The sequence below is a fragment of the Rattus rattus genome, chromosome 8 (assembly GCF_011064425.1).
Source record: "Rattus rattus isolate New Zealand chromosome 8, Rrattus_CSIRO_v1, whole genome shotgun sequence".
In the NCBI taxonomy this organism is placed as follows: Eukaryota; Metazoa; Chordata; class Mammalia; order Rodentia; family Muridae; genus Rattus; species Rattus rattus.
The window spans coordinates 60,147,979-60,175,964 of record NC_046161.1 but is presented as its reverse complement, the minus strand read 5'-3'; the positions used below and the strand labels follow the sequence as shown (position 1 = coordinate 60,175,964).

Sequence of the window (27,986 nt, the reverse complement as noted above, 5' to 3'; positions counted from 1 at the left end):
ATGATTACACAATGAGGTCATGTTATATATTTTTGTTTGGGTTTTTCATTTCACTTATTATCATTCATTTTTCTCTTCCTCTTACCTTCTAGAATTTTATATGCCTGGCTATGTATGTATGTGTGTATATACACATATATACACACACACACACACATAGGATGTATATGTACATATACATATATATATATCCTAAAATATATATAAAATAGGATTTTAGTTTCTAAAGGAGCAGCTGTGTAGCCCAGGCTAGCACTTTACAGTTGACAAGTACAGACACTGGGGTAAGCTAGACTGCTCTGAATTACAAAGCTAGACTTCAGGTTTTCAAAGTGCACATGCACTGGACTGCTTGGGCTTCAGCCCCATCTCTACTTGGTGGAAAGAAAATGTATCAACATTTAGAAACAGTCATTTGCTCCACACAGGTTTGGCTGTTAACTGTCCTTTCCTTCCTTCATTTACCAAGGGCATCAGCCATTTCCCCCCATTGAAGGTCATGCTTTCGTGCTTTGGCTGTTGCTTCCCAGCCCATGTGTGCAGTGCTATGTACTGAGGACCATGACCCTGCTTCTCTTCCAGGACAGCTGAGCCCTCAGTGTTTCCTCTCATCCCCTTCACATTTACTTTCTTCTTTTTCCAAAGTAGGAGATGAAACAGCATGCTCTCCTCAGAATGCTCTCCTCAGGATGCTCTTGTTTCTCTCCTCCTCTGTGTTCTGTGTTACTCATCTTTTCTCACTGAAAAGAACAGGATAAGAAGCATCTATCACATGATCATTAACCCTTAGGAATCAATGGGTAGTGCTTTTACACCTGTGGGACCATATTTTCAGCAAGTCTTCAAGGTATTTGGCTAGAGGGAACCATACATTTGTTCATTCCCATACTGATTACTCAGAATGTATCTGACACTCTTTTAATTCACCTATATTGAAAAACTAAGAATTTGAAAAATTCACAGCCCTAGTTCCTATTATAAAAATGTGATGGAGATAAAGGAACTTGTTACCAAGACCAACAAACTGAGTTTGGTTCCCAGAGCCCATATGGTAGAAGAGCACCAGTTCCCCAGAACTGTCCTCTGACCTCCACACATACATACACATATGCACTTCAGTAAATAAATAATAAATGTATGCACAGAAAGAGAGGGGCTATAGAGATAGATCAGTGGCTAACATCCTTTCTGTACTTCCAGATGACCCAAGATAGGATCTCAGAACAAATGACATATGACTCAGAACCCTCTGCTGACTCTGACACCTTCTTTTGGGCTCTGACAATATAGGTAGCATATACATGAGTATACATACAGACATACATATAGGATCTAGGGTTTCATTAGATATCCCTGCCTGTGTTGAAACTCACTTATGTAGACTAGATTGGCCTCAAACTCACAGATAATCACCTGCTTCTGTCAAGTGCTGGGGTCAATGGTGTGTGCACCACACCTGGCCCCAGATAACATAACCACCTCCTGCCAGTTATCTTCTAGTCTCCATAGATTGCCATGTCTCATATGTGCCCTCCTTACGAATAAATGTAACAACTTAATTACAAACATAAATTATAGAAGTCCCAAGACAAATGACAGTTCCCCGTCTGAGTTACAGAGATCAGGTGGCCAGTAGGAGTAGAGAGAAATGACTAATGATGGTGATGACAGGAAAGGTGGCTGACAGGGTACAGGTCAACTAAGGGAAGGGTGTCGCAGAGGTTCTTCTTTAGTAAGTCTCTCGATCCAGTTGGAATGTTTGCTGTAGGATTTGTTGTATGTTACAAGATCTTCAAGGAAACTAGAATTTAGATCTTTCCCATTGAACTTCTATTTGTTTAAGGGTGGAGGGCAGATCCTGGTATACTCCTCACAGAGGAAGACTTTGGATAGCAGCCACAGGCAAAAGACCTTCGACTCAAGAAGTCTCAGAACTCCAGGCTACCTACCGTCTTCTTCTCGGGAAAGGTAACAGCCATGTACAGACTTGACTTTCAGTTTTGATTTGTGGACAGAAGTCCTTAATGCTAATCTTCTTCTATTTCTTTCTTCCTTTGTTTTTATTTTTTTTCTTGTGTTACATAGACTTTTAAACCTCACATTTGTTTGTTAGTTTGAGATTGAGACAGGGTTTTTCTGTACAGCCCAGCTGCCCTGGAACTCACTATATAGTTGAGGCTAACCTCAAACTCAAGGCAGCCCCCCGCCCCCCCACATTATCCTCCCCAGTGATAGGATAAAAGGTATGAGCCTCCACACTCAGCCTCTTAGTCTGTTTAGTAACAAATCACAGACAGCTGTTCAAAAGCATTAATTTCACTAAAAATGTAATGCTGAGTGTGGTGGGACGTACCTTTAATCCCAGCACTTGGGAGACTAAAACAGTAGATTTCTCTGAGTTTGAGGCCCACCTGATCCTCATGAGTTCCAGGCTAACTTTTACTATTTAGTGAGACCCTGTGTCAAAAAATAATTCAATTAGTAATTAGGAAATGAAAAGAAAGAAGTGTTGCTCAAACCAAAAATCAACCAATTAATCTTTGAATTTTATAAGTTTTCATTAATTTATAAGTTTTATCTACTTGTTATATGTATACTATATATGTGCAGTGCCCATAAGCCAGAAGACAGGATTGGATCCGCTAGAGCTAGAGTTACAAATAGATGGTTGTGAGCTACCATATGGGTGCTAGGAACTGAACCCAGGTCCTCAGGGAAAGCAGACAGTGTTCTTTTTTTTTTTTTTTTTTTTTTTTTTTGGAGCTGGGTACTAAACCCAGGGCCTTGCGCTTGCTAGGCAGCGCTCTACCACTGAGCTAAATCCCAACCCTTCAACCAAGATTTTACAGGCGGGGTTATAAGCAGACAGTGTTCTTAATTGCTGCACCATCTCTTCTGTCCTTAATGAGGAATTTTTTTTTTTTTTTGAGAAAAGGTCTTATGTGTAGTCTAGGCAGACCTCAACTATGCATAGATGTCCTGCTTCTGCCCCTTAGTACTGGGAGTGAAAGCGTGCTCCACCACACCCAGCCAACCAACCAATCTTTATTGTGTGGCTTGAGGAATTTTTCATCTAATTTTTGTGGAGATAAGTGGCTTCTCTAAATTCTGGGGAACCCACAAGTAAGAATTTTTGGAGGACCGGAGAGAGAATACTTGTTCTTGTTGAGGATCCCGCTTCAGTTCCCATGTTGGGCAGCTCACGAGTGCCTGTAACTCCAGCTCCAGTGAATCTGACAACCTCTGGCCAAGATGGACACCTGCATTCATGTACACATGTACATACACATACATTATTATTACAAAAAACCTTTTAACTGTTGTGTTTCCTCTTACCTGGCCCATACAAGTTGTGAAGTCAAAAGGAAAAGATAATTATAAAACCACCTTAGAAAGTTTCTAGGAAATCAAGCTGATGCAATCCCTAGGAGTCAAAATTCATAGTTCCTTAAAAACACATTCCTGAGCTGGCATTGGTGGTAAACACCTTTTTTTTTTTTTTAAAGATTTCTTTTATTTATATGAGTCCACTGTAGCTGTCTTCAGACACACCAGAAGAGGCATCTAATCCCTATTACAGATAGTTGTGAGCCACCATGTGTTTGCTGGGAAGTGAACTCAGGACCTCTGGAAGAACAGTCAGAGTTAGTGTTCTTAACCACTGAGCCATCTCTCCAGCCCAGCAAAAACACCTTTAATCTTAACCAGGGCTCAGTAGGCAGAGTCAGGCAAATCTTGGAGTTCTAAAGGGAAACCCTCTCTCAATAAAACAACAACAAAACTTCATGTTTCTGTTTTGATTGATATGACTGGCTTCATTTAAAGTTGTGTTCTAACATTTATTCTTCTATTTGTTTCATCACACTTTTATGGTTGTTTTTTCTCAACATCTATAGCTGCCCGTCTTTTTACCTTTGTCTTCCTAACTTCCTTCCTTTCTTCCTTTTTTCTTTCCTTCCTTCTTTTTCCTTCCTTTCTCCCTCCCTTCCCCCTTCCCCTCTTTCTTTCTTTCTTTCTTTCTTTCTGTCTGTCTGTCTGTCTGTCTTTCCTTCCCTAAAACACTGTATCTCTTGTTCTAGTTTTATTTCATTGGCTGTGATAAAATCCCTAACTTAGCGTAGAGGAGAGAAGGTTTGCTTTAGCTCACAATTCCAGACTTCAGTCCATCGTTTCAGGGAAGTCACAGCAGCAGGAGCTTGAGTGCTCCTGTCAGTCACATCCAGTCAGGAGCACATGACCAAGTGCTCTGCTGCCTGTCCCTCAGTTCATTTCTCTCTCACACACCTCAAGACTCCTTATAGAATAGAGCTGCTTGCAGTGGGCTTGGGCTTCCTACATCAATTAATTTATGACCCACCCCACCCACCCCCACCCCACTCCACACCCACCCCACCTCACTTCCGCCATGCACATTCCCACAGTCAAACTCGATGTTGATGATCTCTCTGAGACTCTTCCTCCATGATTGTAGGTTGTTTTGAGTTAGAGTTAAAGCTAATCATCACACCACCAAACTCTTATCTGTCCCAGCTGTGAGTATATTAAAATTAATTTGTTCAGAATTAACTTGTAGATTCCTTGAACCCTGATGGTCAACAGAGGGTTTTTCTATAGTAAAAGCTACCAAGTTTAGCATGTAGATAGTAAACTAAGCTCGTCACTTGTTAGGTTCTCATTAAAATACAAGCAGTTGTGCCATATAAAAACTTCCCTTTTTTCCTTTGCTTCTACAAATAGATGATGGAAAATGTTATGTGTTCAGAATTGAAAGCAGATTCCTGAGTTTCAGGATCACAAAGAAGAAATTTATCCAGTCCTTTTGTTCTTTTCTTATTCAGATGTAGAATTTCCCAATGACTATCCATCAGGTTGTCTTCTGGGCTGTGTGGACCTTATTGATTGCTTATCCCAGAAACAATTCCAGGAGCAGGTGAGTGTTGAGTTCTTCTCTTGGCTCTGGATCCTCATAACAGACTGAAGACAGTAAGGTGCTAGTAATTTAAACCAGAGAAGAAAGGCCTGACACTCCCTGTCCTGCCATAGCTCAGGCTGGCTTCAAATTCACAGTTCTACCTTCTCTGCCTTCCAGAGGAGAGTGTTGTATTGAACCCTGCAGTGTCCCAGGCTAAGCAGGAACTTGTGTGTGGCCCTTGCAGTCTTGATTACCCTCTTGTCTCTGCCTCTGAGCGCTGAGATTTCAGGCATGGGTCCACCCTCGCTCACTCCAGGGGAATATTTTAACAAATGTACAGTGGAGGAGTAGGTCAAAAACAGAAGTATTTAGAGATTACTTGGCTTCCAGTGTATAGAGAAGCAACACACAGTCATTTCTGAGGAAAAAAGCTGCTATTGAAGTCCAGGAAAGGAAGTGTAAGGTTCATGAACTTTGCTTTTCTGACGTTACATACCTGGAGGCAGAGGCAGGCAGATCTCTGTCAGTTGGAGGCCAGCCTGGTCTATGTAGTGAGGCTGTTTCTCAAAAAATAAAACAAAGCAAAACAAATATGTTTGCTTTTTTTTTTAAATGAAGAGACCCTAAAATACTATTTTGATTGGATGTGGGCATGGATACTCTGTTTTGGCTTATTCTGAAGCATTTCTTCCAGACCATTGAACTCAATAGACAAGTCTGTTTTATATATAAGTTTTTTAAATCTCTAAACATTAAATTGGCAAGACTCAAAACATACTTTTGAACAGTAGAGGGCACCAGAACACTTTAATTTCATTAGCAAATGCTTCAAATGCAGAGTATGTTGGGCTCAGACTGGGAGGACTTCAAAGCAGCCAAATCCATCCTTGGAGCAGAAACTGTCTTATGGATGGTATTGTTTTCCTTTTCTTTGAGCAGTTAATTTAAACAATAGGGCTTCTACTACTGTGCATGAAAATGTACTTCAATTAAATTTTCCTCAGTAAATTCATTTTTCCAGGTATTTTTTTCTTACATTCTAGTCAGATACTCCAATGCTGACTATATCCCAGCCTCCCAAATAGTTTGTGTTTTCTTTTTTTCTTTTTTTCAAGACAAGATCTTCCTATGTAGCTCTGGCTCGTATAGTAGCTCCCATGTAGTTCTACTCACCATGTAGATACAGCTAGGCTTGAACTCATAGAGCTCTACCTGGTTCTGCCTCCCTACAGCTGAGGTTAAAGTCATGTGCCATTATGCCCAGATCCTGAATGGGTTTTGTTTTGATTTAATTTACTGTTTTTAGCTACCCAACCCCCTCAATTCTTCCCTTAGAGATTTTAGCCAGAAGTTCCTATCTTCCTAGATTTCTTTATATTTTTATCAGTTTGTTTTTGTTTTGGCTTGTTTTTGCCTTTGAGTTTCATCTTTGAGACAGGTATCCCTGTTTAGCCCAGGGTAGTCTTGAACTTTCGGTCTTCCTGTGTCAACCTTACAAGTCTAGGTTTTTTGTTGTTGTTGTTGTTCTGTTTTGTTTTTTGTTTTTTGTTTTTTTCCATGTGGAGGGGTTTTAATGAGAGAAGAGTAGAAGAAGAGAGGAAAGGTGGCTGGCCATGAGCATGTGGGGGTGGGGGAATGGGCAAAGGGGCCAGAGCAGCAAAGAAGAAAGAACAGGAGGGGGTAAGAGGGGATAAGAGCCAGGTTTAGTTTTGTAGAGGCGGGTATTTTATTTTTATTTTATATGTATGAGTTTCCCCTGCCTGTATGCCTGTGTACCACATACAGCAACCACACACAGAAGGCAGAAGAGGACATTAGATCCAGGAATCCAAAATCCATGTACTGGGATTATAAATGGCCACCACCATACCTGGCCTCCTTTTGTTTTCTTCTTTTCTTCCTCTTCTCTTTTTTTTTTTTTTTTTTTTTTTGAGCTGGGGACCGAACCCAGGGCCTTGTGCTTGCTAGGCAAGCGCTCTACCACTGAGCTAAATCCCCAACCTCTCTTCCTCTTCTCAAGATAGGGTCCATACGCTGGATTTCAAGTATGTGCCACCAAATCTTCTATTATGTCATTTGTTTTCTGTTTTTTTTAAGATTTATTTATTATATGTAAGTACACTGTTGCTGTCTTCAGACACACCAGAAGAGGGCATCAGATCCCATTACAGATGGTTGTGAGCCACCATGTGGTTGCTGGGAATTGAACTCAGGACCTCTGGAAGAGCAGTCAGTGTTCTTAACTGCTGAGCCATCTCTCTAGCCCCCGTTTTCTGTTTTTTAAAACTGGGTCTCTCATAGTGTAGGCTGGCCTCAAACTCCATCCCTAGCTGAAGATGATCAGATCTTACTGCTTCAGCCTCCTAGGTGCAGCTGTTACAGCCACCAACACCAGCACCGTCGGTGATTTTCTCAGTGTTGCCTCCTCAGCCTCTTCTGGGTCCTTATCTGTCTGGTGCATGCATTCAAGTGGGATAGTTGACGCCTAGTCTTTTGTTCTGTGCTTACTATATAAGCTACTCCTAGACAAAGCCCTGGAAACGTGGAGGCTTTCATCTCAGTGCTCTGGTCCTATTCTTCTGCTTCCTTTCTACCCTCAGTTTGTTTAACTGTCATGCTCCTCCTTTCTGACATGAAAATAAATACATCTGTTCCCTTTCTCTTTGCTATGCTATAATACCTGACAGAAGCTAGCTTAAGGGATAGAAGATTAATTTGAGATCATGGTTTCAGAGGACACTGTGGGAAAGACATGGCAGGTAATGTCCAATTATGTCCTGCTATGTCTGACAGCAGATCGTGAGGCAGAGAAAGAAGAACCACAGTTAGGGCTATGACCTTCGGAGGCCAACCTTCAGTGCTCCTTATTCACCATCCATCCCCTCACAACCTCCCAGCAGTAGTTGGGGACCACATGACTAAGTACATGAGCCTATAAGGCACATTTTTAAAATTCAAACCATAACATTGAAAACTATATTCCTAATAGAGTATTAAGGTGTGTGGGGAGAGTTGCTGTGATTAGAACTCTAACTAACAACTCTTGTCTTCTCAAGGACACTCTTCCTTCAGGTCAGCATGATGCATTTCCCTAGGCTTGGATTTACTGTAGTGAGGTTGCCGATGACAGTATGTAGAAACAGAATCCTCCCACATGCTTCATTGTGGAGGTCTGGCAGCTCTCCTTATGGATTGCTCTGAAGTGTGCAATGAACTTAGACCAATGCTAGGAGTTAGTAGGTTTCATGGAACACTGGAATCTCATCCGTTTTTCTGTAATTTCATTATTTTTTGTATGTTCAGAGTAGATATTAGACTAATCTTACTTGTTTTTATTTGAGACCGGGCTACACTATATGGTCTGGAACTCTCTGTAGCTTTGAACTGACAGGTATCTACCTGTCTCTCTTTGCCTGCTCCCCAGGGCTTGGATTAAAAGCATGCACCACCAATCCCTGGCTTAATTTTTTGTTAATTATGTGTGTTATACAACTGTTGTGTTAATAAAAGGATAAAGAGAGAGGGGTATGTGTTCTATGGAAGTCTGGGGGAAGGGAGTGCCTCAGCGAGCCTGTGCTGAGACAGTCCTTCCCCCCCTCCCCTCAAGGGACCAGACACACGATGATATAGTATAGAATAGAGTTTATTCAGGGCATGGGGAGGGGAGTTGAAAGGGTGGTAGGGCAGAGAAAGAGAGAGAGAGAAGCAGAAGCCAGCCATGAGCACATGGAGAGAAGGGAAAGGGAATGGGGAGAGAGGGGACAAACGGGGAAGAAGGTAAGAGCAAAAGAGGACAAGAGAGAGAGGAGGGAGCAAGCAGCCCCTTTTATAGAGTCAGGCATACCTAGCTGTTGCCAGGTAACTGTGGGGGTGGAGTTTAGGGAGAATGCTAACATTCTCCTGTTTTGGTTTAATTAAAAAAAAAATTAGAGGTGATGGCAGAGCAGGAATAGGGTCGTTGTGATCTCTGACTACTTCCTGCTTGTTTGGGGGTGACAGTCTCTAAGGAACCTAGAAAAGTGGGTATGGGATGTTTGTCCAGCCTTAGAGTTGGCTGTTTCCTTGTTGTCTAGGGTCTGTGGAACCATCTGAGGATAGGGGTGAAGGAACAGGTCCAATAGAAGCATCAGTGAGAGGAGATTGAACATCTGGAGATGGCTTCTCTGCAGCTGTCCCGGGTGTCGTAAGCACCTGGACTTGACAAGATGCTGAAACACACACATATATTTGTTATAGGTAGAGAATAAGATTAAGTGCATTTGGGAGAAAGATCTTTTTCTTAGATGAAACCCAGAGCAATCCCACCCTCTGGAATAGGGAGTAAGTGGGAACTTTAGGCAGATGCACTTATCTGGGTGGAGTCTATTTGGTCCATGAGAGGTGGGTCTGAGTGGGTTTCCTGTAGCTGGTAAGTTTACAAAAGAGATAACAACATGACTTAACAGCATGAACATTCTTTAAGATGAGCTTTTTGTGGTGCAGAAGGAACAAGAATTTGTGATTATAGTTGGTCATATAATGGTGAGTTTAGCAAGAGGAGGAAATATGAAGCATTTAACATGAAAGCTGAGTTTAGGTGAGGAAATAACCGATCACACCTGTGTGCTTACATCTGAACTAGTTGCTAGAAACCGAGTCTAGAAGTCTGTTTCTTAGTTAAGCTACAGTTACCTTAGCTGTTGATGTAGTCAGAAACTGGAGAAGAATAAACCATAGTCTAGCAATCATATATATTTAAAAATGACAGAGCCCTTAGCTAACAGTTTCCTGTGGTCTCTGTGGTCTTCATGGCAACTTGGGCGGAGTCGGTCTGGCTTTCAAGCCCAGAAGATGCAGAGCTTTTCCTCTGTGGAATGGACACGTGTGCCATGAGAAATGACTCACCTTGATTTAGATAAATCACTTGACTCTGAGGGTCTCCAGTTTTGTCCACTGTGTTTCTCAGTGGTTTATTATAACACAATCCAGGTGAACTCTTTTTTTTTTTTTAAGACTTATTCATTTATTATATATAAGTACACTGTAGCTGTCTTCAGATACACCAGAAGGCGGCATCGGATCTCTTTACAGATCTCTTTACAACCACCATGTGGTTGCTGGGAATTGAACTCAGGACCTCTGACAGAGCAGACGGTGCTCTTAACCACCTCTGACAGAGCAGACGGTGCTCTTAACCGCTGAGCCATCTCTCCAGCCCCCCAGGTGAACTCTTAAACACTCTTAAAGAAGGTGTTCTTATCTTCTGAGACCTTGTGGGGCAAACTGTTAAAGGCTTCGGGAGATTCTGTCTGTCATAAACTTAAGTATATTAATAATTACCAGACTTCTGACAAGATTGAGGGCTATATTGATTGGTTACATCTAAATAGAGCACATCATCTGCACAGCATGGAAAGTCAAGCTATGAGACTGAGTAATGTCCTGAAACTCTCTAATAAAGGTGGAGGAGTTAGAGGAATAGCAACCCAGTCTATCTCAGTATTTCTATCTGAGAAAGTTCATTAACTGGATCGAGGGCTGTACTGTCATCTGGTGTGTGCCTCATAGCTAAGAGAAGTTGAGTTTGAAAACAAAGTTACCCATGAGGGGAGGTATTGAATTATTCATAATGGCATCCTGAGAATAATCTCAACACGTAAAATTTCTGCCAGGCTAGATGCCCAAGTCATCACTCAGACTCTCTAGAGGCCATGTATAGTGAGTCCTGGACTCATCAGAAAGCGTCTCTACCCAGGCCTGAGAGTTTCTTTAAACAGCTGCAAAAGCCTGGAAGGGGAGGGGATCGAGAGTCGCTTTCAAGGGAGTGCTTGCCCAAGGGTCAAAGTTTTACTTTGTAAGCTAGGAGGACCCTTTATCCCATAAATGCTGGCCAGGCACTACATGGGAAATTGGGGTCCTTCTTGCCAACTGGGATTGGCAGGGGCTCATTTCCCTGGATTACTCTTGAGTTCAGGGAAAGGAGCACCAACGTGCAAACTTCTCACCAGCTGGCAGGTAGGCGATGATATACCTGAGTGCCACAAAGAATTGACATGTTTTAGATGTGTATGTACCCATGAGTTACGAAGCCACAAGTGTCAGGGTCCCCAGGAGTTGAAGTTATAGGCAGTTGTGAGCCACCTAACTTGGGTAGTAGGAGACAACTTAGATCCTTTGGACAAGCAGGAAGCTCTTTTAACCACTGAGCCATTGCTCCATTCCAATGGCTCAAGTTACTTTTTTTTTTAAGATTTATTTTTTTAGTATGGACACAGTGTTGTGCCTGCATATATGTCTGCATGCCAGAAGAGGGCACCAGTTCTCACTATAGATGGTTGTGAGCCACCATGTGGTTGCTGGGAATTGAACTCAGGACCTCTGGAAGAGCAGTCAGTGCTCTCAACCTCAGAGCCATCTTACCAACTCAGATCCTGTCACTTTAAAAAAAAATGGTACCTGTCTTTTGTTCTGCCCACTGCAACCCTCAGTAGAAGATCTGGGATTACAGGTGCTTCTGTGTTTGGTGTGAATTTTAGGGCTTCAAACTCAGGTGAATTTTAGGGCTTCAGACTCAGGTCCTCATGTTTTAGCAGCAATCACTTTATCATTGAGACATCTCAGTGTTTGATTTATGGTACTATAACCAGTCTTTTGCTATTTTGTGGGTTCTTCTTTTTTCTCTCCTTCTCCACAACTTTTCTTCTATCCTTCAACCCCTAACACTAGATAAGAGAGAAAAAAGAATAGAGAGGGAAGGAAAGAGATCCTTGAATAAATTCAGAGGTCGACAAGATCATTAGATTAAATCCTGCTAATTAAAGACATTTAGTTCCTTGGGGTAAGTTTGATCTTCGATGTCAGCATATCTAATTTCTTCTTGTTTCATCTTTACATATGATTACTTACCAAATGACAACCAACAATAACCCACCATGAGTCTTGGGGCCCTAGCAGTTATATACCCTCTGAAAAGCCCCCAGAATTGTCACATAATTCCAGACACTATCTGTGGCTGGTGAAATCGCACCTCTGCTAGAGCATGAAGCAAAACATAGTCAGCTAGTGTGGACAGACTGAAGCCGCTCCATATCCTGCACCTGGGATTAAAATGAGGACATACTCTTTTTTTTTTTTTTTTTTTTTTTTTTTTATAGGAAATCAAAGTTCTCATTATATAGTACACTGGATTAAACCCAGGGCCTTTCTCATTCTGGGCAAGTGCTCTACCACTCTTAGACTAATTTTTGGTATTTTGGGGAAACCTTTCTATCCTAGGATTTCACAAAATACTTTATGTAGGTGTTCCCTAAAATTAGTGCACATCTAGGAAACATCTTTGGATTAAACAGATTTGTTTACCGTAGAGTTTCTCAGAGTCTTTAATATACAAGTATCAATTAAGGCTCTCTGAGTGGTAGATAATAGGTACAGTGTTCCTAAACACTTTTCTCCCTGAAACAGCATTAGCAGTCAAAACCAGGATCTTGTGCATACTAGGCAAATGCTCTACCACTGCGTTCCTTTCCTCTCCCCTTTGTTTACACACTACAGAGCCATAGTCCTGGCATGCACAATTTAGGATGCACAGGCCAGGCTTTCCTTTATTCTCTGTAAGCTCAGTTTATTGAGAAAGAACCATCCAGAAAACAGTTTCTGCCCTGTCTTCAGCATCTCAACATCTATTCTTATCAACCAGCTGAAGTCCATTTTCCTTGAAAAACTGGCACTACCAACTTTTTTCCGGCTAGCTGATACTAACTTCCTATGTGACTTGTACCACAGTCTTCTTCAACATTCTGCTGCTAACGTTTTCCTTGCCCAAACAAACTGGGTAATTTATTGCTGACCTCACATTTTTGCCCTGTCTTTTTTTTTTTTTTTTTTTTTAAGATTTATTTATTTGGGGCTGGAGAGATGGCTCAGCGGTTAAGAGCACCGACTACTCTTCAGAGGTCCTGAGTTCAATTCCCAACAACCACATGGTGGCTCACAACCATCTGTAAAGAGATCCGATGCCCTCTTCTGGTGTATCTGAAGACAGCTACAGTGTACTTAATAAATGAATAAATCTTAAAAAAAAAAAAAAAAAAAAAAAAAAAAAAAGTTTAAAGATTTATTTATTTATTATGTACACAGCATTCTGCCTGCACGTATGCTTGCAGGCCAGAAGAGGGCACCAGACCTCATTATAGATGGTTAGGAACCACTGTGAGGTTGCTGGGAATTGAACTCAGGACCTCTGAAAAAGCAGACAGTGCGCTTAACCTTCAAGCCATCTCTCCAGCCCTTGTCCTGTCTTTAATAAATTAAAATATATTAGATTGACTATTTAGTTCTCTTAAAAGAATAAGAACCGAGGACTGGAGAGGTGGCTCAGCAGTTAGGAGCACTGACATGCAGGCATACAGTGCAGAGCACTCACAGCACATAAAATACCTACATAAATATTAAAGAACAACAGAAAGACTCATTCCATGTCATAATCACCATGCAGTGGTGGTACACACTTTTAATTCCAGCACTTGGGAAGCAGAGGCAGGTGGATCTCTGAGTTTGAGGACAGCCTGTTCTGTAGATCGAGTTCCAGGACAGCTAGGGATACACAGAACACCCTTCTTGTAATCCCCCCTCCCCGAAAAAAAGTAAAATCAAGTGCATTACATTGTAAGTGTCCTTTAAAAAGTATGCGCTGAACAGGCTTAAGAACTTGTCTTCCTTTTATCTTTTTTTTTAATTAGTCATTCCATTCGTTTACATCTCAAATGATATCCCACTCCTTTTATCTTTTAAAGCCAGTTTAGCCAGCATGTCTAGTTTGTACCAGGAAAAAAAAAGATTCCCACTAGACCCTCAACCCTCCTCTGACTAATGTCAGGGGACGAACCCAGACAGGAAGAGATGTAGAGAAAGGGCTGCATGCTGACAGAGAGATAGGTAGATGAGAGCCATCTTTTCAGAGCTGCTCCTGTATTCCCCTGGAAGGAGCCCCTGCTGTCTGCCAGCACTTTATCTGCCAGCAGCAGATGTAAGCTCTCAAGAACAGCAGGGAGGATGTTGACTGCAACAATGCATCAAGGCTGTGGTCTGTAACCTCAATAGAGAGGCAGTTAAAACTTTTTTAACAAAGGCGTTTTGATTGCCAAATCCATAACCATTAGCAGCTGTGGTTGTGAGTAGTTCTCCAGACCTAACAAGTTTTCAGCCCTGGAGTTGAGTTGGTGGCCTTTGTTTTTACAGGTCTGTGTTTTTTGTGCTATTTATATCCCTGCCTTCAAAAGAAATTCAGATTTGTCTGAAATCTCCAAGGTCATTGATTATTCTATTTCTTCCCAACAGAATCCATTTCTCTTGTGCCAGCTTTCAGACCATTAGTCTATTTGATGTTAAGGCTTTTGTAACAGACCAGATCCTATCTTCAAGGAATTATGCTGAGAAAGATTCTGCTGGGTCCCCTATCTAGTAATTGACACTTGAGTAGAACTGCAGTCTCTTGGAGAGAAGAATATGACTTCTTCCACCTTATTTAATAGCATCGAAGCACCAGGCTGGCATGCTTTTAATCCCAGCACTCAGCAAGGGAGGCAGAAGCAAGTGGCTCTTGTGAATTGCAGACCAGCCTGGTACACAGAGCTAGTTCTTTTTAGGGCAGCCAGAGCTATATAGAGAAACCTTGTTCTGAAAAACCAAACCAAACAAACAAATAAAACAAGACAAAAATCAACAAAACAAAACAACCCTACAACCATTTAAGCAGCACAGATGTCAGGAAGACTGCAGAAGCCACTTTGTGTGGAAACTGTGAGCTTCTTCTGTCACTGATGGGTCTTCTGAATCCGAGAATTAGAACATGAACTCCTTAGCCATGAAAATACCAAGTTTCTACATTCTGTTTTTAAATTTGTGAGGGAAGCAAGGAGTGGTGGTTCATTCTAGTACTCAGGAATGAGTTCAGGTTGACAATGGGCTACATAGTCTTTATATATATAATGTGTATAATGTATATATTATAATTCATATATAATCTATGAATCAATATATATGAATTGAAGTCTGTGAGGGAATAGGGGTATGACTCAGTGGCAGAGCACATTTAGTATATATGATTTGACTTCTAGCCCTGAAAAACCAAACTCTCGTATTAGTCTGATAGTTCTAATGCAGAATTTACCTGTACATGTACTTCAGAATATTTTTAAGAGAACTTGAGAGCTGTTATCTAAGACCCAACAAAGGGGGAAAATGTCATTAACAGCCTCCAAGCACAGGTCACTTGAATGAGAGAGAGAATTTATAATAGGATGTTTAGGAAGACCAGAACATTCATTAGAGTTGTAGTAGTCAGAACATACTGTGGTTATTGTTGCTTGCCATTTGAGTCCAAGCATCCACTTGAAAATGGTCTAAGTAATAACTCTGTGTGGGCGTGTTTATGCTTTAAAGTGAAGTTCTTCCTTTGGATGAACAGCAGTGCTCTGAACTCCTGAGCCATTTCTGTACCCCAGTGCTACTTTTTCTAATGCTCTATGTGATAAATTCTGTGTGTGTATATGCACTGCTTGGTGCCTGTGGAATCCTGAAGAGGCCCATCAGTCTCCCTGGAACTGGAGTTACAGAGACGGTTGTGAGACACCATGTGGGCGCTGGGAATGGAGCCTGGTTTCATCTCCAGCCCCAGTAGTGTTTGTTTGTTTGTTTGTTTGTTTGTTTTCCTCAAGACAGGGTTTTTTGGTATAGCCTTGTCTGTCTTGGAACTAGCTGTGAGGACCAGGTTGGCCTTGAACTCACAGAGATTCACTTACCTCTGCTTCTCAAGCAATGGAATTAATGGCTTGTGCCACCACAGCCCAGCTTTTTTTTTTTTTTTTTTTTTTTCCCTTTTCTATTTTGATATGGGGTTTCTTTGTGTAGCTCTCCTGGAATTTCCTGTGGAGGCCAGGTTTGCCTGCCTCAGTCTCCTGCATGCTGGGATTAAAAGTGTGCACCACCATGCCCATTTTCCTGTAATAAATTTTTAGTAGTAACATTTTTTACAAGGTTTTTATATTTCCTTGTCTTTTTCATATTTATTAATTTTACTTCATGGTTACAAGCGTTTTTTGTTTGTATGTATGTATGTATGTATGTATGTATGTGTGTATGTATTCTGTATGTATGTATAGCTGGTTAAGATCAGGAAAGGGTGTTATAGCCTCTGGAAATGGACGGCTAAGAACCAAACCTGCAAGAGCAATAAGTGCTCTGAAGTGTTGAGGCGTTTGCCCAGGTTGATCGATCGATCTCCTTCCTTCCGTCCGTCCTTCCTTCCGTCCTTCCTTCCTTCCGTCCTTCCTTCTGTCCATCCTTCCTTCCGTCCGTCCTTCCTTCCTCTCTCTCTCTCTCTCTCTCTCTCTCTCTCTCTCTCTCTCTCTTTCTGGGATGTTTGATGACTTGGCAGTTAAGACCACTTGCTGCTTTTCCAGGAGACCCAAATTTGGTTCCCAGCACCCACATCAGATTGTTTACAACTGCCTGTAACTCCAGCTTCAGGGGATAGAACACCTACTTCTGGCCTTTGTGAGAACCTGTGCTCATAGGAGCACATATGCATACGCAGACACACATACATACACATATATATAGTAAATAATGTATTTTGGGGAGAGGCACATTAATCACATGTGTGTAGATTAGAGACAGTGTGCAGGAGTCAGTTCTCTTCACTGTTTGGGCCCTGAGAATTAAACCTAGGTCATCAGGTGTAGTAGCAAACTCCTTTATCAACACTGAGCCATCTTGCCAGTCCAATAGCTCATTACTTGACAATGAACATAAATTTCTTAAGACTTTCTTACATACCAGCAGTGGTAATGCAGGCCTTTAATCCCAGCCGTGAGGAGGCAGTGGCAGGTAGATCTGTATATATTCCAGGCCAGCCACGGCTACATAGTGAGATCCTGCATAAAAAGGAAGGAAGGGAGGGAGGGAGGGAGGAAGGAAGGAAGGAAGGAAGGAAGGAAGGAAGGAAGGAAGGAAGGAAGGAAGGAAAAATATTTACTTATGTAATTATCCACCCATCAATAAATATTTGAGTGCCCAGTATAAGTTCGACAGCATTGTAGTTACTAAAGGAAGTGATAAAAATTAGCCGTAGGTTCTACCCTCGAATGTTTGCAAGTCTACTAGATAGGTGTGTTAAGATCGGAAGTGAAGATGGGTATGTTTTGTGTTTGCTGTGGTTGCTGGAGTAAACACAGTAAGCATGCTGTACGGGTACTGCAGCACTGAGCATAGCCTCTGCCCAAAAGTTGTTGGGCATGGGGGTACAACCCTATAATGCCAGCATTCTTCAGGCTGAGGCAAGAAGACTGCAGGATTCCAAAGTTCCAGTCTGGTAGCATTGTGAGACCTAAGAGTCTGCAAGGCCTGAGGGAGGGAGACACTACCTTTTCAGGACTTGAAGGAGGGAAAATATAATTTCTAGTCAGAAGAAATTCCATATCTTTGTATTCACTTTGGATAATAATAACAAACAATATCATACTCATCACTAAATATGTGCTACACTCCTGCGCATGTATGTTATTTCCTAAACCTCTTGACAATTTGGGACAGGCATGGAAGCACACTTTTGTGAGACAGGGTTTCTCTGTGTAGCCCTTGCTGTCCTAGAACTCACTTTATAGACCAAGCTGACCTCAAACTGACAGAGATCTGCCTGCCTCTGCCTCTTGAGTGCCAGGATTAAAGGCATGTGTCACCACTACCCAGCTCAGTAGCACACACTTTTTAATCCCAGCAGTTGAGAATTAGAAATAGGTGGATCTCAAGTAAATTCAAGGCCATACTGGTCCATAAAGCAAGTTCTGTGCCTCCCAGTAAGATTCTGTATCAAAAACAAAAAGATATTGGAGATTTGCTCTGTGGTTAAGAGCACTGACTGCTTTTCCAGAAGACTTAGGTTTAGTACCCAGCACCCACATGTTAGTACACAATGTCTGTAGCTCTTGTTGCAGGGGTTCTAACATTTGGCCTCAGTGGTACACTGACATACTTGCAGACAAACCAACCATATACATAAAGTAAAACAAAGTAAACAACACCAAAACTTTTTAAACTAAGTATCATTACCCTACATAAAACTTAGAGTAACCTATATGGCAAAAGATGATAGAGTTGAGATTTGGTGTTGAAATTGTCCTCTGTAGTTGGTAGAAAAGCACATTCCAAAGTGGTGAGGAGATGAAGCAAAGGCATGGGCGGGAAGTCAGGGTCTGTGTGGCTAGTGTGGCAAGCCCATCTGTTGGGCTCACAAAGCATGTGAGTAAAGAGGAAGCACCAGCAGACAGGAGTCGTTATGGTCAGATGGTAGATTGTCCAGGACGATGGAGCACTGAGGGAGGGTCTGTTTCTCTAGTGAGCTGGGAAGTGTGGAGGAGTGTTTTGAAAGTTTTTATGAAGCAGTAAGGTGATAAGAACCCTGCCGAAGGAAAACTCATTGGTCGAAATGTGAAAGATGGACAGAAAGATTCTGAAGGTGGAAAGACTGCTGTAGTCCAGTGTAAGGACATGTAGAGATCTAGTTCATGATAATGCTGGGAGAGTTGGACAACAGAGGGACAAGCACAACGGGCCTGGTGTTGGTAGAATCAAGTGTTTGATGAGACAGGTTAATTTTACCCCAAACAAACCAAGGCTTTGGAGAGGTGAGCTGCTTGACCTAGAAGGACTTGTGGCCTCACTTTCTGGCATTCTATTGAAGACATCTTGGTTTATCATCTAGTCTTCTGTGTTACATAGCAAATTTATTCTCATATTTTATTATGTAACCATATATTGAATAAGTACTAATGAAGCAAAAAGAAAAGAATTAAGTATATATTGTCACTTATAACAAGCACTGGGATGAAGATTAAGGAGCAGAACTTTAAGGTAATGTTCCATCCCTCAGGATGTCAGGCTAGTTGCTTGGTTGGACTGCCATGTTCTTCTGTAGGTGGTGTTCTCCACACTTGCTCTTTAGCCAGTGCTGCCCATGGATTTCTTATCCTCTTGCTTCCCTTTCTTTTTTTTTTTAATTATTTTTATTTATTTATTTAATGTATGTGAGTACACTGTCGCTGTCTTCATGTACACCAGAAGAGGGCATCAGATCTCATTACAGATGGTTGTGAGCCACCATGTGGTTGCTAAGAATTGAACTCAGGACCTCTGGAAAAGCAGTCAAAGCTCTTAACACTGAGCCATCTCTCCAGCCCCTTTTTTCTACTTTCTAATGTTGGGATTGCAGGCATTGTTTCCATGCCTGGCTTTGATGTGTTAACCTCTAGAGTTTTAGGATTACCAGCCACTTTGAAGGGAATGTAAATGAGAACTACTGTTAAAACTATTATTTTTTTATTAATAGTTTCATACACATATAAAATACATCCTTCTGGGTTGTGGTGGCAGTGCATGCCTTTCATCACAGCACTAGGAGTTTGAGGCCAGCCTAGTCAACAGAGAGAATTCCAGGACAGCCAGGGCTACCCAGAGAGAAAAACAAAACAAAACGAACAAACAAAACATCTTGCTTGTAGCCATTCTTAACACCTGCCATGTTTATCAAAGGTGCAGTTGCTGTCAGGATGCTCTCTTTCTTTAGACCTGCAGTGCTTGTGGCTGCCATCTTGTTTTTTTTGTTTGTTTTTTTTTTTTTTTTTTTGGAGCTGGGGACCGAACCCAGGGCCTTAAACACTGGCAAGCGCTCTACCACTGAGCCAAATCCCCAACCCCGCATGGCTTTCATCTTTATCAGACACTGCCTTTCTGTGCATCCTTACCTCAATCTTGGAGTCAGTTTTCAGCTAACTGGATTTCAGAGCCTGCTTCATATATTATCTAGTTGTGCCCCTTCCTCCCAGCAAATACATGTTCTTGTCAATAAATTGTTTCTTTTTTTCACCAATAATTTATTTTACATCCCAGTATCAGCCCCCTTCTCCTCCCAGTCCCCGCCCCATACACAGCTCTTCCTCCATTCCCCCATCCCCTTCTCCTTTGAGAAGAGGGAAAGTCCTGAGTATCACCTCACCCTGGCTTACCAAGTCATTGCAGGACAAGGCACACCCTCTCCCCCTGAGGCAAGACTTGGCAGTCCAGGTAGGGGAATGGAATCCACAGACAGACAACAGATTCAGGGACAGACCAAACTGTGCATCTGCTACATATGTGTGGGGTGGGGTGGTGGTGTATGTGAATTGTTTAAGTGTTCGCTTTTGCTGTTTGTCATCAGGAGACAGGAAAAAGATTCTGTAAGTCATGGGCTAGAGCTATAGTTCAGTGATAGTGCTTGGCCATCATGCTCAAGTCACCACCACCATACACCACACACACACACACACACACACACACACACACACACTCACTCACTCACTCACTCTGCAATGTGTATATGTGTATATAAAATTCACCCGGGGATCTGATGGGAAGAGAGACATAATTAACGAGTTACTGATCATTTTAACACAAGGACAAAATGGAGGCTTCATGAGTTTGGCAGAAATTTTTATTTGGCTCTAAATCAGTAGTAGTTGCCAAAGATAGTACTAACCTTTTTCCTCTCTGTTATGAAAATGACTAAAGAAATGTTTTCTAAATGACCGGTGAACAGTTTCCCCAGAGAGGAGAAGAAATAGCTGTTTGGCAGTTAATTACCTGTTGTGTTAGACAGCTATGAAAGTTATGAGGCATGAAAGAGAGGTAGCCCTCCTCTGGCTGGAACTCCAGAGAGAAGTCTCTCTAGACCAGAGTCTTTGGCCAACGTTGGGTTGTTCCTTCATTACACAGCTCCTACTTCCTGACCTGTTTATTATGCTCTGTCAGTGACCCTTAACATAGCATCTGAGCTGCATGTGGCATTAGAGCGTATTTGTGCTCTTTGTTACCCCTGATGATTGATTCTCACTGAGCCTGCTGCTTTTGCTTCTTTGTAAATCTCGACCAGAGATACAAAGCCCTTTTTTTCCCCTCTACAGTGTTGGGCATTGAACCAAGGGCATTTTGCATGCTGGTAGATCACCTTTGAGCTATATCCCCAACCTCGCTTATACTTTTTCATTTTGATACAGTCTCACTGAGTTGCCCAAGCTCTCTTTGTACTCTCTCTACAGCCCAGGCAGACCTTGAACTTGTTCTTGCCTTCCTCAACCTTCCCAGTAGTTGGGATTAGAGGCCCACATTACCAGGGCCAACTAAGTATCCCTTAATGTGTCTGTAGTGTGGTCCTTAGTGTCCAGACCTCAAGGACAAGGGTTATGTTCTTGGGAGATACAAGGCTTATCCAAATGGGCTTCTCTTTAGTGAATGTGACAAGGCATAGTAATCTCTCCCATAATAGATAGGCCTCCTTCTGTGGACTGCTTTGTTCCTCATTTCTATTTCTTGTGAATACTCTCAAGTTCAGTGGAAGTTGTGGTAAAGGGCCCATGATCCCAGCTGCCCCTCCATGCCAACAGTATTCAACAGTTATTCACTGATTGCCTAATATATGCTGTGTCTGGTCCTAGCAGAGGGAGAGCAGAGGACATCTGGTGTCTTCCTCTATCAGTCTTATCTTCTGAGACAGTCTCCCACTAAACTTGAAGCTTTCCTAGCCCCGTTTCTTTCACAGCAAATGCTCTTAGGCACTGAGCCATCCCTACCCCTCCAGGGGTGGGGTGTGGAAATGTCTGCCCTTTTGAAGCTTTCATCTTGGTAAAGGGAAACAAAAAATATAAATAATTTATGTTATCACATCATGGTAAGTACTATGGGAAAAGATAGGTAGGAAAGAGATTCAAAGTGCTAAATTTATAGGGCAATTGGTGCTGTGATTTCCTTTTGTTTTAATTACTTATTTTTGTTGGTGCTGGTTATTGAACCAGAGCCTTGTGTGTACTTGGCAAGCACTCTACTGCTGATTTTTAAAATTGTGGGGACGGGAGAGATTTATGTCAGAATTGACATTTGGACAAAGTCCTAAAGGAAGAACATGATGAAGCCATGTAGTAAGGCTTTAAAACATTCTAGGAAGCCAGGTACAGAGGCAAACTCGACTTCTGACGATTTGGGTCACAGCCCTTCCTTTTGGGGCTATGAAAGTGAATGTGGAGCTGAGAGAAATTTAACAATATAAAAGGTTTCTGAATTGAAAATGCCAGAAATTAATTAAAATTCACATGAATATAGCTGTTTCTGGCAGACCTCATCCATTGCTGTATCAAATAAGTTCACCATAGCCTTGGTACACAGTTTGCGTTGTGCTTGACACACTATACAAGGCTTACCAGTGCTGCCTGGATCTTCTTTACTCAGACACCAGACTGCTCTCTTCTGAATTACAGTGTTCTTACTATCCATAGGAAGTGTTTTTTTCTGTTTTAGAAACACTTTAATTATGGAAAATAAAAATTTGTTTTTCTACCATCATTTCTCAGCACATAAATATCAAATTAGTATATCTTTGGATTGTGTTTAAATATTCATCCTATTCTTTGAGTTGTTTCACAGAACATTAGAGAAGTGTTTTTAAATGTATGTGTATGTCATGTATGCAGGTGCCTGTAGAGGCCAGAAGTGAGTGTTAGAGCCCCTGGACCTGCCTGATGTTGGTGCTAGAAGCAGATTCTAGTCCTCTGAAAGAGCAGGAAGTACCCTTAACCCCCAACCAAGTTCTGCAGCACCTAACCTGAGCTCTTAACCTTTTATTTTTATTGTGGTAAACTTTATAGAAGAAAGGCTTTTCCATTTTAAGCATATTTATGTGTTACGGTTCAACGACATTAAATATGTTCATAATGGAGTATAGTTACTATCACTGCCTGATATCCTGACCACCAACCCACACCTACTAAGTCATAGTCGTCCCCTCTCCCCTCTCGCTCCCTGATATAACCGCTACTCACTTTTTTGTTGCAGGGAGGGAGTTGGTTTACGAGACAGGGTCTCACTTAAGTAGTTCTGACTGTCCTAGAACTCACTTTGTAGACTAGGCTGGCCTCGGACTCACAGAGATCCACCTGCCTTCCTAGTACTGGACTTAAACTATGCCCAGCCACTTATTTTCATTTTTAAAAAAAATGTTTCATTTCTTTTTTAAAATTTGAGTGTATGTATGTACACCACCTATGTACAGGAGCCATGAAAGTCAAAAGAGAATGTTGGATAACCTGGAACTGGAGTTACAGGCAGATGTGTGCTACCTTGGTGCTGGGAGCCAAACTTAGGTCCTATCTCTCCAGCCCTTTCTCTCTCCTTCCTTCCTTCCTTCCACCATATGTGCTTGCATATGCACAAGCATATAAATCATGGTGTTTGTGTGGAGGCTATAAGGCAACTTTATACAAATAAGAGGGCACCTAGTATCTTTGCTACATTTACTTATTTATTTGATACATACATACATACATACATACATACATACATACATACATACATTCATTCATTTATTTATGGACAGTCTGTATCCTGGAATTCTGTATATGAATTAGGTAGGCCTAAAACTCATAAAGATCCATCTGCCTCTGCTGCTTAAGTGCTGGGATCAAAGGTGTGCGCCATCACACCCAGTCTCTACCTTTGTGTGGGATGCTTGCTTTTTACCCTCTTATCCAGCTAACTGCTCCTATTTTACTTCCTATCCATGTGACTTTGCCTGTTCTGATTACCTTTTTATCATGCAGAATCTGTCTTTTTATGTCTTATTTCATTTACCATGCTTCCATAGTTTTCTCATGTTGTAGAATGTCTCAGCATTTCCTGTCTTTCTCAGACTGGAAACTGGAAAATACTCTGATGGAGGTAGAGTCTTAATATCTTTTTATTCAGCTATTATAGCGCTGTTGGTGTTGCTTAGAACATTAGTGTGCAAGTAGCCATCTGAGATGCTTTCGGTTTCCTTTCTGGTGCTGGGGTAATGATAAATCTCTGCTGAGCTTTTGAGGAGCCTTGGAACTGTTTTCCTCTGTGGCTGTGCATTTACATTCACATCAGCAATGCAGCAGGGGTCTGGCTCCTCATACCTGGGCCACCTTTCGGTTCTTGCTTTTGTCACATGTAGCCATCTTAGTATGAAATGGTATCTCATTGTGGTGATTTGTGTGTGCATGGGTACACACACACACACACACACACACACACACACACACACACACTCCTTGTATGTGGGAATGTGGGGAAGCATATGTCACAGGGCATGCTTGGAAGTCAGAGAACAACTTTACCTGGAGTTGTCCTCTTGCACTATGTGTGCTGAAACTCAGGGCGTTAGGTTAGCAGTGCAGCAAGTATCTTGCCCCGCTGAACCCCCCTCCTTGTGTTTTGATTTGAATTTGCAGGACCTTGGAAAGATTGCTGTTACACTGAAGGAGAGCAACACGATTGTAAATGCAGCTAAGGCTAGAAGATGAAAAACAGCCAAAAAAATAGGAAAACTAGGAAGAAAATGATACTCTGGAAGTTAAGTGGGGATCATGTTTAAGACAGAGGAATAGAAATTTCTGTCAGGCTAGGAATGTAGCTCAATGCTAGAGCATTTGCTTACCATATGCGAGGCTTTGGATTTGATCCCTAACACCGTAAAAATATATATGCTAAATAAATGGGCAAGCCAGGTGTGATAGCACATCCCTAATTTAATCCCAGCATTTACTGGAGAGGCAGAGACAGCCTGTCAGATTTTCCAGGATAGCATAATTAAGATAAAACTGAGAGCTGATCATTTAATTTAGCAACATGGAGGTTAGCAGTGACCGTTACAGGAGTAGTTCTATAACAGGTTAAAAACAGCTGGGTGTGGAAGTGCACACCTTTAACCCCTGCACTCCAAAAGCAGATGGACCTTTGTGAGTTGGAGGCCAACCTGGTCTACCAAGTGAGCCCAGAATAGCCAGGGATATGTAGAGAGACCCTGTCTCACAAACAAACAAACATAAATAAATAAGATTTGAAAATATGTAAATAAATGCAGGCCAGGGAGGTAGTTCAGTAGGTAGAGGCTTGTAACACAATCACAATCACCTGAGTTCCATCACCACATAAAGCTCGATGTGTGGCTCACATCCACAGTCACAGTGCCAGCATTCCTAAGGTGAGAAGAGAGAATGCTGTTCAGCAACAGAAGTAACAAGAAAGACCCTGCCCTGAAACAAGGTAGAAGGCAAGAACCAGCTCACAAAACTTGTCCCTTGGCCTACACACAATGGTAGTCTTCTTCAGTTCCTCTTCAGCTTTTTGAGAGGTAATACTCTGAGAACCTGGAGCTCACAGTGAGCTGCATGAGTGAGTCTCTGTCCCACTCCACTCAGTGTGCCTTCTGATCCATCCTCCCAGCTCCTTTACTGCAAATATTTCCGTTTTGTTTATAAGTATGTTGTTTGTGACTGATACTTGATACTAAGTTTATATTTTATGTATGAGTACACTGTAGCTGTCCTAAGACCCACCAGAAGAGGGCATCGGATCTCATTACAGATGGTTGTGAGCCACCATGTGGTTGCTGGGAATTGAACTCAGGACGTCTGGAAGAGCAGTCAGTGCTCTTAACCGCTGAGCCACCTCTCCAACCCGAGAGGGTAGATCTTAAAAGGTGACTAAGAAAATAAAGAAATAAAGTTCTGTTATTTATAGTAGTTACTGGGGAAAGAGCTTGTGTGGTAATTAAGTGTGACCGAGATGCCTATCAGTCACTTATCACACATGCTGCACGTTAGACATCCTAAGATAAGAAATAATGAAAATCAGATCATCTGGGCATTGCTAGAGAATATTTCTGCCAACCCATAATAGTTCCCTAATCTGTCATTATGTAGCTGGCAGAGTCTTACTTTAGGTTATGTCTGCTTTTGCATACAAAAATTTAAAAAAATTACCACTCTTTTAACTATACAAGAAAATTAGTTTTGTGGCATGACTTTTTTCAGAAAGTCCTATTGCTTACCTTTCTCCTTAAGCAGGTCTGGAATATACCCAGCTGAACAGCCTTTACATGCTCAAACCTTTCAGAATAAATCATCTTCCTTCCCCTTAGTGAGAATAGGGTTGTGTATACTGTTTCTGACAGAATTTCCATAAATGCTTTAATTTCCTCAAGTCTTCCAGAGCTTCCATTGGGTTGAACCTAGGGTGCTGCCCAACATCCCAGGAGAGCTGACTCTCATGATTGCTTGTGTTAAAAGAACAGTCAGTTCTCAATCTCTTTGAGAAATTTCAATCATCCTTTGTTTGTGAAGCCGATTCTACTCTTGGAAGCCAGAGATGGCAGGCAATAGCCTGTGTACTACCATGTTAAGAGTTGCAGAAAGGTAGAGATCTGTTCTTGTTTGTTGAGCACAGTCCTCCTGGTCTGTGAACTGGAGAGCAAATTTGTCTCAACCAGCCTGAATGTTTTTCTTTTCAGTTCCCGGACATCAGTCAAGAGTCTGACTCTTCATTTGTCTTCATCTGCAAAAATCCCCAGGAAATGGTTGTGAAGTTCCCTATTAAAGGAAATCCTAAAATCTGTAAGTCATCATCTTTGATGATCTCAAATACCATTCTTTTGTATTTAGTGTCCTACTTGGTGTTGGGAAAATTATGTTTATCAATAGCGTTAATGACATATTTATTACACTATGGCTTTTCTAAAGTATACCTTGGTGTATAATTATTGGCACGATAGCAAACTGCTCTAAACTTTTTTTTTTTTTTTTTGGTTCTTTTTTTCGGAGCTTGGGACCAAACCCAGGGCCTTGCGCTTCCTAGGCAAGTGCTCTACCACTGAGCTAAATCCCCAACCCAGCTCTAAACTTTTTGTGCAGGACCCCAACACATTACATGTTACTTATCAGTGAGCTAGGCATGCTACTGCAGTCTGTAATCTCAGCATTTGGGAGGAGGAGGTAGGACTGTAAGTGTGAGGATAGCTGGCACTGTATAAGTGGGACTCAAAACAAAACACTACAGAAAATGGCTAATTGGGTGTCAGTAATCCCAACACTAAGGAGAGTAGCTGTTTGAGGATCAGAAGCTCGTGGTTATCACACTACTTAGGGATTTCCAGAGCAGTCTCCTGTGCTGCTACAATCACACCTTGTTTCTAAAACAAAAAACAAAAACAAAAAAAGAAAAGAAACCTGGTAGGCCAGTCTGAAGTTCATGAGCTTCTGTCTCAATATTTTTATTTTATTTAAGACTTAAGAAATCTCTTTTCCTTTTTAAGATTTATTTATTTTATGTATGAGTACACTGTCACTCTCTTCAGACACACCAGAAGAGGTCATCAGATCCCATTACAGATGGTTGTGAGCCACCATGTGGTTGCTGGGAATTGAACTCAGGACCTCTGGAATAGCAATCAGGGCTCTTAATCACTGAGTCATCTCTCCAGCCCCATTTTATTATTATTTTTAAACAGATTTAATTCACTTTATTTTTCTTATATAAAAACCCTTATGTGGTAGGTAGGCACAGCTGGAGCTTGAATCCTTGAACAGAGAGACTGTGGTGTTGGTTTTCACAAGATGATCAGTGAATTCCTGATAAGGAGAACAGTCTCTTTCCAGAAGTCAGAGGTCAGGCAGCTGTAAGTCTTAGAGATGGCATCAAAGGTGGCCTTGGCACAGTTGCTCAGGGTAGCAGTGCAGCCACTGATGTGTAGCAGTCATTTATACTGGACATCCTCATTAGCTTCTTGGGCACAGGAGCAGAGACAATGCCAGTTCTCCTGTGGGGAGGGATGAGACGTACCAGCACAGAGCCACAGCAGCCTGTCACCTTGCACAGACTTATAGGGCTTGCCAATCTTGTTCCCCCAGTAGCACAGGGACAGTGGAGAACTTGGCCAAGATGCTGGCCCCTCGGGTAGCAGTGGCTATCTCCTTGGAGCACTTAACACCAACTCCATTGTGACCATTGTAGTCCCCAGTAGTGACAAAAGTCTTGAACCTGGTCTGCTGGCCAGCCTGAGACTGTTTAATGTGCGTTGCTGTTTGCCTGAATGTGTGTCTATGCGAGGGTATCAGATCCCCTGGAGCCTGAGTTATAGGTGGTTGTGAGTTGCCATGTGGGTGCTGAGAATTGAACCCCATCCTCTGGAAGAACAGCCAGTGCTCTTAATCACTGA

General features: G+C 41.9%; 1 protein-coding gene across 1 annotated transcript in view; it reads left to right on the top strand.

Moving 5' to 3' along the window:
• Positions 1 to 27,986, top strand: part of Trip4 (thyroid hormone receptor interactor 4) — a 77,761-nt gene that overhangs the window by 43,784 nt on the left and 5,991 nt on the right. The window contains exons 11-13 of the mRNA XM_032909423.1: positions 1,844 to 1,968; positions 4,839 to 4,930; positions 26,283 to 26,385. Coding sequence (XP_032765314.1) covers positions 1,844 to 1,968; positions 4,839 to 4,930; positions 26,283 to 26,385 — 320 coding nt within the window. The remainder of the gene's footprint in view (positions 1 to 1,843; positions 1,969 to 4,838; positions 4,931 to 26,282; positions 26,386 to 27,986) is intronic.